The sequence below is a fragment of the Theropithecus gelada genome, chromosome 8, assembly GCF_003255815.1.
Source record: "Theropithecus gelada isolate Dixy chromosome 8, Tgel_1.0, whole genome shotgun sequence".
Taxonomy (NCBI): Eukaryota; Metazoa; Chordata; class Mammalia; order Primates; family Cercopithecidae; genus Theropithecus; species Theropithecus gelada.
In genome coordinates, this window is record NC_037676.1 from 40711084 (window position 1) to 40724402 (window position 13319).

At 49.0% G+C, this 13319-nt stretch overlaps 1 protein-coding gene across 6 annotated transcripts in view; it reads right to left on the minus strand.

Moving 5' to 3' along the window:
- The window catches only part of ANK1 (ankyrin 1), a 251009-nt gene that overhangs the window by 105513 nt on the left and 132177 nt on the right, over window positions 1–13319 (minus strand). For all 6 annotated transcript variants that reach the window (XM_025394450.1, XM_025394454.1, XM_025394453.1 and 3 more), the window contains exon 2: window positions 1004–1105. In XM_025394450.1, the coding sequence (XP_025250235.1) occupies window positions 1004–1105 (102 nt within the window). The remainder of the gene's footprint in view (window positions 1–1003; window positions 1106–13319) is intronic.

The following is a 13319-nucleotide window of genomic DNA, read 5'->3' on the forward strand; positions in this document are numbered from 1 at the left end:
CGAGTAGTCGGAAATGAAGCGTAAGTGTTTAAAGAGTACAGAGTTTCAGTTTTGCAACATGAAAAGAGTTCTGGAGATGGATGATGGTTACAGGATAATATGAATGGACTTAATCCCATTGAACCGTATGCCGAAAAATGGTTAAGACAGGAAATTCTATGCTGTATATTTTACCACAATTAAGAACACATTTTTAATGGCTAAGATGGTTTTAAAAAGGTCGCAATGGATAAGTGTATTCTAAATTAGAAACAATTAGCATGTGTAACTAAACAACTTAATTGGCAGGCAAGTATCTACAAACAAACAAAACCTGTCACCAATCCACAAGCCCAAACCGCACACCTGTTCCCTTCCTGGAGGGTCATTTCCTCTCTATTCAGTCAGTTCCTGGATCTTTGGCTCCAAGCCTGAGTCTCTGCCCTCCAACCCAACCTGAACACATTTTGTTTCCTAGCCAGCCCCTCCTGAAGCTAAGGCTCAGCTGTGTCACTCAGGAGCCCTGGAGTGCCAGCCTCTGTGCCAGCCCCGCCACCCTCAACCCAAGCCCACCTGCCTTTGTCAGCACCTGACCAAAGCGGGGCCTCATTCCCCGACTTTCTTCTCAGGCTAGCCGAGAACCCACACAGACTGCCGGTGGACAAAGGAGACTGAACGTCCCTACTGACACAGTATCTTTCAAAGGCTCTTCCTCCTGCCCCAATTCAAAGGCCACATATTCTAAGACAACAGCAGGGACTGACTGGAACTTCTAAGCGAGGAGACTGCAGGGGATCTATGCGGGCCTCGCCCACACTGTTCAGGCATCAGCACTTCTCTGTGGGGCCCTGGGCCACGGCAGAAGTGGAAACAGCAAGGTTAGGGCCTTCTGCAGGCAGAAGCCATGGGGGAGTTTTGAGGCCACTGGGAAAAGGTTAATAGAGGCAGTTTCAAAGCTCTCAGGAAATGGCATCACGCAAGAGCTACTCTTCAGAGACAACAGGCCTGCCTCCATCCCGCTTACCTGGTTACAGGTGTTAATGTCTACCCCATTCCGCAGGTGATCCAAAGCTTTGTCCAAGTTACCTGATCTTGCTGCTCTCAGAAAGCTGGTAGCAGCATCGGCCTGTGAGGAAAAACAACAGGCATTGAGTGTCCTGGGTATATTAATGACTTCTCCGCCCCATTCAAGCCCCAGGCCCCTGCAGAAGCCCCTGCATCCTCTGATGTGGCACCCTGGTGCCCACAGTGACACCAGGTGTGCACAGGAGCCCTAGAGCCCCTGGTTGGACTGTTCTTGGGGTGAACCGCCTTCACACCCAGGCCTCCTTTCCTGTGGTTTTTTGTTTAAGAGAGTCTTACTCTGTCACCCAGGCTGCTGGAGTGCAGTGGCACAAGCACAGTTCGCTGCAGCCTTGAATTCCTGGGCTCAAGAGATCCTCCCAAGTAGCTGGGACTACAGGTGTGCACCACCATGCCCAATTATTTTTTTTAAACTTTTTTATAGAGGCAGGGCATCACTGTGTTGCTCAGGCTGGTCTCAAACTCCTGAGCTCAAGCGATCCTTCCACCTTGGTCTCCCAAAGTGTTGGGATTACAGGCCTGAGCCACCGTGCCTAGTCCCCTTTCGGTATTTTTATAACCAAATGTTCTTGGTTTGGACTCAGGAAGAATCAGCCTTTGAGAGGGAGCCCATTCCAATGGCAAGCGCACAGCCCAGCCTGGTGTCTCCTTGCTCTGAGGTTTCGGGGGCTCCACAGTCTTGCTGAAGAGTTTGCAATATCACAGAGGTCCCTGGCCCCAAGAGTCATGAATGCAGGTACCAAAGGAACCAAGCCTGGGCTCTTTGGAACTGTTTTGTGTTTTGTGTTTTTATTTGCCTGTTTTTCCTTTTTAGAGATGGGGTCTCACTATGTTCCCCAGGCTGGTCTCGAACTCCTGGGCTCAAGCAATCCTCCTGTCCCCATTATTAGCACTTTACATATACAGTCAAACCCATTTATTCAACCAACCGTGGATGGAAAATTTGCAGGAAAAGAAAATAAAAATAACGATACTAAAATAAAAAGGAATACTAACAGAAGGCCGGGTGTGGTGGCTCACGCCTGTAATGCCAGCACTTTGGGAGGCCGAAGCAGGTGGATCACGAGGTCAAGAGACTGAGACAATTCTGGCCACCATGGTGAAACCCCATCTCTACTAAAAATACAAAAATTAGCTGGGCGTGGTGATGTGCGCCTGTAGTCCCAGCTACTCAGGAGGCTGAGGCAGGAGAATCACTTGAACCTGGGAGGTGGAGGTTGCAGTGAGCCAAGATCGCACCACTGCACTCCAGCCTGGTGACAAAGCAAGACTCTGTCTCAAAAAAAAAAAAAAAAAAGTAATACAGAAAAGCAATGCTGTATAACAATTATTTACAAAACACTTACATTAGGTATTATAAGTAATCTAGAGATTATTTAAAGTATATATGAGGATGTGGGTAGGTTATATGCAAACACATTATCACTTTATATGAGGAACTTGAGGAATCTGTGGATTTTGGTATCTGCAGTGGGTTCTGGAAGAAATCTCCCATGGATACCAAAGGATGACAATAATATATATTCACACACATGCACACGCACACATGTGCATTTTATCCTAATTTTAAATACCCAAGAGGTAAGTAGGATTGCAGAGTCCCATTTTACAGATGAGTGGGCTGAGGCACAGAGAGCAGAAGTGCCTCGTGCAGCATCCCACAGCAGGGAGGAGGCACAGCTGGGACTCAGATGCAGGCAGTGTGACTCCAAAATTCATGAGCTGAACCTCCCAGCTCTGCAGCCAGCTTGGTCTCAGCTTTAACACCGGGTGCCCCCCACCAGATTTATTGAATGAGAGTGAAGCCTTTCTGTTCCTTAGCTGGTGCTACGTCACCCACCCCGTGCAGCTCAGACCCTGCCCCCAGGAACATCTGTTTGCTTTAAAGATGAGTGACAGCCAGAGAGGGTGAGAGCTGAGGACAATAAAATAAAGTTTACTAATTGATATGGTTTGGCTGTGTTCCCACCTAAATCTCATCTTGAATTGTAGCTCCCATAATTCCCACATGTCCTGGGAGGGACCTGGTGGGAGGTACTTGAATCATGGGGGCTGGTTTTTCCCATGCTGTTCTCATGATAGTGAATAAGTCTCATGAGATCTGATAGTTTTATAAAGAAGAGATCCCCTGCACATACTTTCTTGCCTGCTGCCATGTAAGACATGCCTTTGCTCTTCCTTCATCTTTTGCCATGATTGTGAGGCCTCCCCAGCCATGTTGAACTATCAGTCCATTAAACCTCTTTCCTTTATAAATTACCCAGTCTCGGGTACATCTTTATTAGCAGTGTGAGAACAGGCTAACACACTCACAAAGACAAATGTAATGATTAAAGTCCAGTCCTCAGGCATTGGAGCCGGTGGCCTAGACTCAGAGCCACTCCACTGGGTCTAGCTGAGTGCCCTCAGGTACTTAGACATCCTCGGCTTCTATTTCCTTATCTGTAAGCTGGGGAGAGTAAAGCCTTTCTTGTCCCCTTTTCATGATGCTTAAAGGAAATAAATAGTGCTTGGTGCATAGTTGCATACAAGGCTGAGTTGAAGGCGTGAGAGTGGTCATGTGACAAGCCACAAATGGGAGAAGCATGTGACGCCATTCCCACAGAAGACCCACAGTGGCTTCCTCTCCACCCAGGCACTTTGTCTCCTTCCTCTATGTGCCCTCCTAAAAAAAAAAAAAAAAAACATGCTGCAGTGGGCTGAATGGTGTCCCCCAAAAGATACGTCCACACTCTCATCCCTGGAACCTGTGAAGGTGACCTTATTTGAAAAACAAGTCTTTGTAGATGTAATTAAGTCATGGATCTTGAGATGAGATCATCCTAGATTACCTTGGCTGGCCCTAAATTCAATGAAAAATGTCCTTATAAAAGACAGAAAAGGAAAAGACACACATGCACACATGTACACATGCACATATATGTGCATGCACACATGCAGATGCACACACACACACAGATTTGCACACATACAGATGCATGCACACACATGCACACCAAGAGATGCACACATACACATACACACATGCACAGACACATACACGTGCACACAGAGACCCATGTGCACACACACACATGCGGACATACACATACACACATGTGCACACACATGTATGCACACACACAGAGGTGAAGCTATGTGAAGACAGAGCCAGAGACTGGAGTGTCTTTAGCCATGCACAAGGAAGCAAGGAACCTCTGGGAGGTGGAGGCTCATGGAAGAGGACCCTGAAGCCCTGGAGGGAGTGTGACCCTGTGGAGGCCTTGATGTAGACCTCCAGCCTCCAGATGTTGAGAGAACACATCTCTGTAGTGTTAAGCCACTAAGTGTGTGGTGATTTGTTACAGCAGCCATGGGAAACTCATGCACACACTAGTGATGACCACCCTTGAACACCCTTGAACACAGAAGACTCCAAATCTACAGCCGAAGACCAAATAGAACTCTCATCCTCCTCCCCAAAGCAGCGCTTCACGTCTTCACCATTGAAACAGGGAGTCCCCAGGGTGTCAGCAGTAGGGCTCTCCAGCCTTCAGGACAGGGGTCCTCCCTCCACATTCAGGTGCTGCCCCACACCACCCGCCAACCCCGCCCACAACCCCAGGCCTGCAGAAGTACCGCTTCCTCCCTCTGCCTCCCAGCCAACCTCCTCCATCCCTGCCTCACTGGTCTTCCCCAAATCCTGACTTCCTGCCAGCCCTTCCCAACCTCGGGTCCCACATGGGCCCTCTATGATGTAAGCTCAAGTTCAAGTACAAGCCCTGTGGCTGCCTGCTCATAAAGCACACTCATCTCGTTGTCCCCACGGCGGCAGGAGCCCCTTCTCACCTCCCTTGTCCTCTGTGTCATTCCCATGCTCTGTCTACCTCCTGGCCTGCACGTTCCTCCTCCCTGGGCCCTGAAGCTCTGTCTCCCTCTGGTTTGCTAATTCCAATCCTTCTTCTGTTCAAGGCCCCGATGGTGGCTACTTCCTGCATGAATGACACTATGCTTAGACACTCAGTATTTCATCTTTAAATCTAGAAACCACAAAACAGGAGCTTGGTTTTTTTTTTTAATGCACTTAAAATATCTCTTTCTCTAGCTCTTTAATTCAGGTAAGTCTTGTCTCCCCAGCCAAACTGTTTGCTTCTTGGGGCAGCGACCAAGTCTTCTATCTCTTTTGAATCCTCCAGAGCATTAAGTGTCTGCTAGGGCGAGGCCTCCCTTGACCTAAAGCACATGACATTCACATCCTAGGTTCCTCAGCAAGGCATCTGTGGGGCAGGAAATATTTCAGAAATGAAGATCAAACTGTTGGCTCTCTAGGCATGAGCTGGGTTTCCAGAGAAAACCCAGTCAAGGTTTAGTCTCTCAGATAAATGTCTATTTATGCCTGCTGATTCAGAAAGTCTGTCTAGATTCAATTACTAGGAAAAACACTATATTATTCCCCAAGAATAAGAGTGTTAAAGAGACATTTCTCCCACCAATTAACTACCATTTATGGCACAATAATAGGATTCAGGCTGAAAACCTGAGAATGGGTGGATAAAAATAGACGCAATATCTGCTAATGACACTGTTTGACTGTTCAAAGCACTGAATCCAGGAAGCAAAGAAGAATATTTATGACAAACTGGCTGGGCGCGGTGGTTCCTGTAATCTCAGCACTTTGGGAGGCTGAGGCGGGTGGATCACTTGAGGCCAGGAGTTAGAGACCAGCCTGGTCAACATGGTGAAACCCAATCTCTACTAAAAATACAAAAAGTAGCCGGGCGTGGTGGTGCAGACCTATAATCCTAGCTACTTGGGAGGGTGAGGCAGGAGAATCACTTGGACCTGGGAGGCAGAGTTTGCAGTGAGCTGAGATTGCGACACTGCACTCCAGCCGGGCAACAGAGCGAGACTCTGTCTCAAAAAAAAAAAAAAAAAACCACATACATAGAGGGTAAGGGAAGCCCCATCTGGACTTGACTGAGGAAGGCTAAACCATTTCTGTCGTTGCCATAATAGAATACTAAAATATAATACCAACCATTGGGTCAAATGTATTACCAGCATTATATCTTTTAATTCTCATCACAACCTGTGGGTAGGTATAATTATTATCCCCATTTTAGAAGTGATGAAACTGAGATTTGGAGAGGTTAATAACTTGCCCAAGTTCTGCAGATAAACACTTGGGGTGATTCAATCTAGGGGTACCCCACTGAAGTCTATGCCTTTCCACTGCCCTTGACCCCAAGGGTGTTCTCAGCAATTTCAAGCCTGAAGGTGTCCAGGCAGCCCTGACAGGCGAGCGGCTGGGCAGGCCTACATGCCCATGCCAATTAAACAGTTAATCCATGGCAGAGGAAAAATGCTGGGAGGTCCCACTAGGTCTGGGCTCTGTCCCTGAGCACTCTATTCAGACCAAGACAGGTCTCTAGAAAGGAACCATCTAGTTCCAGCCCTTCTTGTCACTGATGATAAAATTGAGGCCTGGGGAAGTAAAGTGACTGGCTAAGGTCACCTAGATAGTTAGCAGTGAAGTGCAACTGCTAAAGCTTTTTCTTTCTTTCTTTCTTTCTTTTTTTTTTTTTTTTTTTTTTTTTTTTGGTCTTCTACAGACGTAGAGTAGTCAGGACTCAGCAGGATCCTCAGGGCATCTGGGAGGTGAACTACAGATAATGATGCCACTCCCAGTAGCAACCACACATCACTTAGTTTAATTCTACAATGTATTTACTGGGGTCCTATTTCAAGACCAATATCCTGCTAGGGTAAAGAGAGAACAATAACTCAGAATAGAGGTCCTTGCTCTCTTGATCTGAACAATCAAGTGATTGTGTTATAAAGGGGTCATATGTGCATGCATGCACCCATGGATCCATTCCATGAGTATTCATTGAGAACTTCCTAAGGGCCAGGAAATATTTCAGCTATAGAGCAAATGGCCCTTGTTGGGATGTGACACTCATCTTTACCATCATGTTCTGCTAAGTCCCTACTACCCATCTGTCTAGTCCAACTGCTGCAATTCAATGACCTGTCCTGGGTACATCCGACAAATGCAACAGGGCAGGAGGAGTGTCCAATGAATCCAATGTGTTCCATTCAAAATATTTACCTGAGCGCATACTGACCCGAAAAACAACAGCAACAAAATACAAACCTGACCAAGGCTCATCCATTCCCAGATTGGGAGGCCAGGAGGCCTGCGCATCCTATACAGAAAACTAACCCACCGTGTCCACAAACCCCGGTCACCAATGAGGCGCTGGCACCTCTGCTGTGCACCCCACCAAAGCTGTCTTCTGGTGTCTCTTCCTCTCCTCGTCTCCAGCTTCATTTTAATTTAATTCTACCTGTGTGCGTGTTCAGGGATCTGCACACAGCAGACATTCTGCTGTGCCTGCATCCCTGCTGCCTAATCAATGTGATGTGCCTGAACTTCCTTTCAAAACAAAACAAGTTTACTTTCACAAAGCTCTCCCTAGGTTTTAAACATGCCACATAAATTGATTCACTCACTCCTCAGAATAATGTCACAAGGCAGGTGTTTTGTTATCTCCTCTTTATAGATGAAGTGACCAAGTCACAGAAAAGTAACTTGTCCAAAGTCACACAGCTAATATGTAGCGTGGCCAGGGTTTGAGTCTATGTAGCATCTTCTTAACTATTGTGCTATACGGCTTCCTGAGCCAATCATATCCCTTCCTTCCTTTCTTCTTTCCTTCTTTCCTTCCTTCCCTCCCTCCTTCCCTCCTTCCTTCCTTCCTTCTCTTTTTCTTTCTTTCTCTTTCTTTCTTTCTTTCTCTTTCTTTCTTTTTCTTTCTCTCTCTCTTTCTCTCCTTCCTTCCTTTCTTTCTTTCTTTTTCTTTCTTTCTCTCTCTCTCTCTCTCTTTCTTTCCTTCTTTCTTTCTTTCAAGACAGCGTCTCCCTCTTTCTTTCAGAGTGGTCCCCCAGCAGTGCAATTATAGCTCACTGCAGCCTCAAAGTCCCGGGCTCAAGAGATCCTCCTGCCTCAACATCCCCTTCCCCCGAATAGCTGGAACTACAGGCGTGCACCACCACACCTGGCTAATTTCTTTATTTTTTCTAGAGATAAGGTCTCCCTATGTTGCCCAGGCTGGTCTTGAACTCCTGGCCTCAAGCAATCTTCCCACCTCAGCCTCCCAAAATGTTGGGATTACAAGTATGCACCACTGTGCTGACCTAGTCATTTTTTAGTGCTCATAAGGGTCCTCTCCAGTTCAGCTCTGGCTGGAGAAAAGCCTTCCGCCTGGGTTTGGAGGCTGTGCCCATGTCAGGAGGAAGGGAATGGAAGAGAAGGAAGGGAACAGAATTCTTCCTAGGAATTAAGTTCTCATCAGGCCTGCTCTGAAAGGGTGGTGAATCCTGGTTACCTGAGACACCCAGACTATTATTAAACTTGCACTTCCTGAGCAGATACTAATATAGCAATACATGGTGAGCGAGGGGGCTCCAGTATCCTCGGAGGGAGGGGCCGGAAACACACTGCAGAATGTCAACATGTTGTCACCCATGAGCAGGGGATGTTCAGAAACACGGGCAGGCAGACCCAGGTGAGAGAACCCCAGGGCCTCTTCACACCTTCTCTGGGGGTTGGGGTGGCCTAAGTTTTCCCTAGAACAAATCAGACTGACCTTCTCAAGATCTTTAGTACAAAATTCCTATCTAGAAAGGCGAATGGAAACTGAGCTAATACCAATTGCTGTAAACAGTGATAAGGCAATACCACTTTCCCAAGGGGTCTTGTTGGAGCAAAATGCAGTTTCTTTAACATAGCCACTGTCAGAGCTCTCAGGAAGAGATTCCAGGTCCTTTCCTGGGGGACCTGCAGCCCAGCCAGAAGACAGGCAGCAGCCCTGATGTGGAGCTGTCTGCTTGTGCGTGGGGAATCAGAGAGCTGCACTGGGGTATGAGGAAAGACAGCTGTCCCCAGCCAGCATACCCGGGTAGCCCTGCCTTTACTCCCTTGACGATGGAGAAACAGAGGTGAACACTGGGCCCTACTGAGTGTGTGTTTTATTATGCGTCTTTCCTTTTGCCTTCCAGAAAGGTGTGCTGTTACAGCTTTACAAACTGTCTCCAGACTCCCCAGTCTGACTACCATTGGCAAAAATAAAATGAACAAGTCAAAGGTGTCATTGAGGAAACAAGACGCCTTAGCGGGAGTGCTGGGCTCCCTCTTAATCTCTCAACCCGAACTCGGGACCTTGGGAAAATCCCTGGGGTTCCCTGTGCTGTCTGCACCCCACCCAGGGTGGGCTGGGATGTCGCTGGGGAAGACCTGGCTGGGATGCGCTGCTTGGCCACTTGATGCTGTGCTCATCCAAGACCCCAAAACTCCACTTCCCCATTGCTAAAATGGGGATCCTGCCAGGGGGCTGCGAGGATCGAAGGGGACAGCGGCGAAGAGCTCTAGGCTTGCCAGGGCGCCCAACAGGTCTGCCTTCCTCTGCCCCATTCATTTTCTGCTACCTGGGGGCCTTCGGGCGCCTCACGTTTCTGAGTTTTAGGGGCCAGACGTGCCGCAGGCCAGGGGCCCGCCCAGACCAAGGCCGTGCATCTCCCCCCCTCTGCTGAATCTACGTGGCCAGGCTCTCCCCCTGGGGTGAGGGGACTCGGCCTCTGCCAGGGCCCGGCCCCCCTCGGGGCACTCCGGCGGCGGCTCCACGCTCCCGCCCGTGCGCCTCTCCCGGGCCGGCCACAGGTCCCGCTGCCTCCCAGCCCCAGCTCCAGCCCCTCCGCGGCCGCAGCCTTCAGGCCAGAGGAATTTTCCTCTGGATCCTGCTAGAAGCCTCGGCAGCAGAAGGGCAGCCCCGGCGCGCGAGCCCGCACCCGCCCGGGAAAGTTGGCGCCGGGGAGCCAGGCACGGAGCCACAGCCCGCAGGACGGACGCAGAGCCCCAGCCCCGGCCCCGGTCCCCGCGCCCCGGCCTCGGACCGGCCACCGCGACAGCTCGTGCACTCACCGCAGGGTCTGGCCCGGACCTGCCCTGTCGCGCTGCCATCGTCCGGCGCCCGCGCTGAAATCCGAGCCCGGCTCCCGCTCCCCCTCCCGGTTATCTGCTGGGCTGCGCGGGGAGCGCCAGCAAGTTACGCGGCATCTGGCTAAAAATACAGGCGCCCTCCGCTCGCCCCGGCCGGGCCCCGGCCCTGCTCTCTCCCGCCCGCCAGCCCGCCGCTAATGGGATCTCTTCATTTTCTCTCCATGATTATGTCAGATGGGAAAGTTAATGCGAAGCGCTCTCCAGAGAGCAGGCATCTGCTGCCAAGCCCTGCGGAGGGGGTGCGCGCGGTGGCGCGGGCGGGGGAGCAGCCCCAGCTGCAGGTGCCGGCCGGCGGGCGCGGGGCGGGCGTCCTGCCCCTGCGGAGGGGAGGCACACACGTCCAATGGAGGTGGGGAGCTCCAAGCTGCATGGCCTCCCGCCCTGCCTCCCGCCGCCCCGAATGCCCCAGTAAATGGGCCCCGGAGCCTGCCGAGACGCTGCCGGGGTGAGCTCAGCAAACTCTATTTATGCCCCATAACCGATTTGCATGTTTTGAGTTCTTCCATCGTGTCCTGAGATACCAGTTAATCAGCCTATTCCAGATTCTGCCTGAGAGCCGCCACGCGAGACGCAGCTGGGTTGCAGGAGAGCAGAGCTGTCACTCCCCGCTGTCTCCCGCACTGCTCTGACGCTGATGGTTAACTAGCGTCACCCGAGGCTGTGTCCGTGCAGTAAGCAACCAGTGTTCTGTCCTGGGACCACCATCGCCTTTTCATGCAGTCATTTCAGGGGCAGATGTCAAAACCCATGTCTGGGGTTTTGGAGAAGACTTGGGGTGACATCATCAAGAGTAGGCTCAATTCAGAGGGATGAGGGAACCGTCAGTAAAAGCAGTGTTAGGTAACTGGGCCCCTAGCAATATGGCTTGTTCAGATCATAGGTGTTTTGTATCATGAGTCGGCTTCGTGATGGCTTCAAGTCACAGTCAAGACACAATACCAAATGCTCTTTTCCTCTCCCACTGTCCCCTGACATTGTACAGTACAGCTGTGCGTTGGTGAGGAACTAGCATGCTCAGCGCCTATTAGCTGATCGACATACTGCATTATTTCACTTAATCCTCACAGCCACCCATAAGGCAGGCAACGCTACTACAGTTGGATAAATGAATAATCTGAGCCCAGGGAGGTAATGGGTCGAGACCAAGGTCACCACTAGTAAATGGTGGGTCCAACTGGTTCGGAGCCAAACTGATCCAAAGCCCTGCCACTAGCAGCACCAGCAAGATTCCTAACAATAGTGTGCTCAGCACCAGGAACAGATAATGTGGGGGATGATCTTGAAGGATCATAATTCCAGCATTTTAGGAGGCTGAGGCGGGAGGATTGCTTGAGGCCAGGAGTTCAAGACCAGTTTGGGCAACATAGCAAGACCCCCTGTCTCCACACACACACACACACATGCACAAATTTAATTAGCCAGTCATGGTGGCACATGCCTGTAGTCCTGGCTACTCAGGAGGCTGTGACAGGAGGATTACCTGAGCCCAGGAGTTGGAGGCTGCAGTGAGCCATGATTGCACCACTGTTCTCCAGCCCGGGTGACAAAAGTGAGACCCTGTCTCTAAAAAAAAAAAGTTAAAAATTAAAAAAGAAGAAAATACTATGAGAGTGTGTTACAAAGCAAACCAGGTACTCTTCAAAGCCATGCAGCAATCGGCGGGCGTCCCAAGGAAGTGGGATAATCAAAGATCAAGAGAAAAAGCCAGGGTATTGCCAAAAACAGGGACCTGAAGTGTAATAATACTACTCCTCCCCATGGGTGTTAAAAAAAACTGGTATTTGAAGACGACAATGTGAGAATTCTCCAGGCATAAGACCCTCCACAGCACTGGGGCTGAACTTGAGGATGGGCACCCTCTGGAAGGCAGCAGCCTGTCTGGATGTAAGTCATGCAGCCCCTTCCCTCCCCAGGCACACGCTGCTAAAGCCTAGCTCACCCTCCAGGTCTCTTGCCTCACACCTCTGAAAACCACCTTCCAGATTTGCTAGAATCCTCTACACAGAGAGCTCCAATTAACAAATGATGGTTACTGGAACATCCCTGATCACAGCCCGGTGGAATATCTCAAGAGATTCTAATGCACTGTTCCAACATTAATATTTAGAGAGAGAGAGAGAAAATTCCCTGCTCAAATGAATAAATCATATGTACAATACTTTCAAAAACACGAATGCAATTGACTTTCACAATGAACTGAGATACTATTTTTTTTAGCAACTATTTCTATTTGAGGATTAATTGACTCACTATGAGTTGCACATTTAAAACGTACAATTTACTAAGTTTTGGCATATGTATATTCCTGAAACCAGGGCCACATAAGATAATGGGCATAATCACCTCCAAAAGTTTCCTCATGCCCCTTGGTATTCCCTGCCTCCTGCCAGCCAGTCCACATCCTTGTCAAGACTTGGTATGGTCTGTCTTAATTCAGACATCCTAATAGATTCACCACATGGCAAATTTTTAAAAAAAAATTTTTGTAGAGAAGGGGTCTGTTGCATTTCCCCAATAACTGATAATATCAAACACCTTTTTCAGGTACTTATCTGCCATCTATATATCTTCTTTTTTTTTCTTTTTCTTTTATTTATTTATTTATTTGAGACAGAGTTTCGCTCCTGTTGCCCAGGTTGGAGTGTAATGGCAAGATGCCAGCTCACTGCAAACTCCGCCTCCCAGTTTCAAGCGATTCTCCTGCCTTAGACTCCTGAGTAGCTGGGATTGCAGGCATGCACCAACATGCCCAGCTAATTTTGAATTTTTTTAGTAGAGATGGGATTTCTCCACATTGGTCAGGCCGGTCTTGAACTCCTGACCTCAGGTGATCTGCCTGCCTAGGCCTCCCAGAGTGTTGGAATTAGAGGGGCGTGAGCCACCGCGCCCGGCCTATATATCTTCTTTGGTGATACATCTGTTCAAATCTTTTGTCTATTTTTTAATTGGAAAGTTTGTTTTCTTACTGAGTTTTCAGAGTTCTATCTATACAGAATATCTGTCTTAAAGGTGAGATAAACAGTTCTTACAAGTAAAATATTCAAAGCTCAGTAGCAAAACTTTTCCAGTCCCATTTTGGTACCCAGTTCTTATAATTCTTAAGCTGTGTCTTTCTTGCTATTATACAATACTGTGGGTTATATATAATCACAAAGAAAAAGATGTGATAGTCATAATGGACCAGAAGCTGAATACAACCCACAGCACTCTGAGTGTA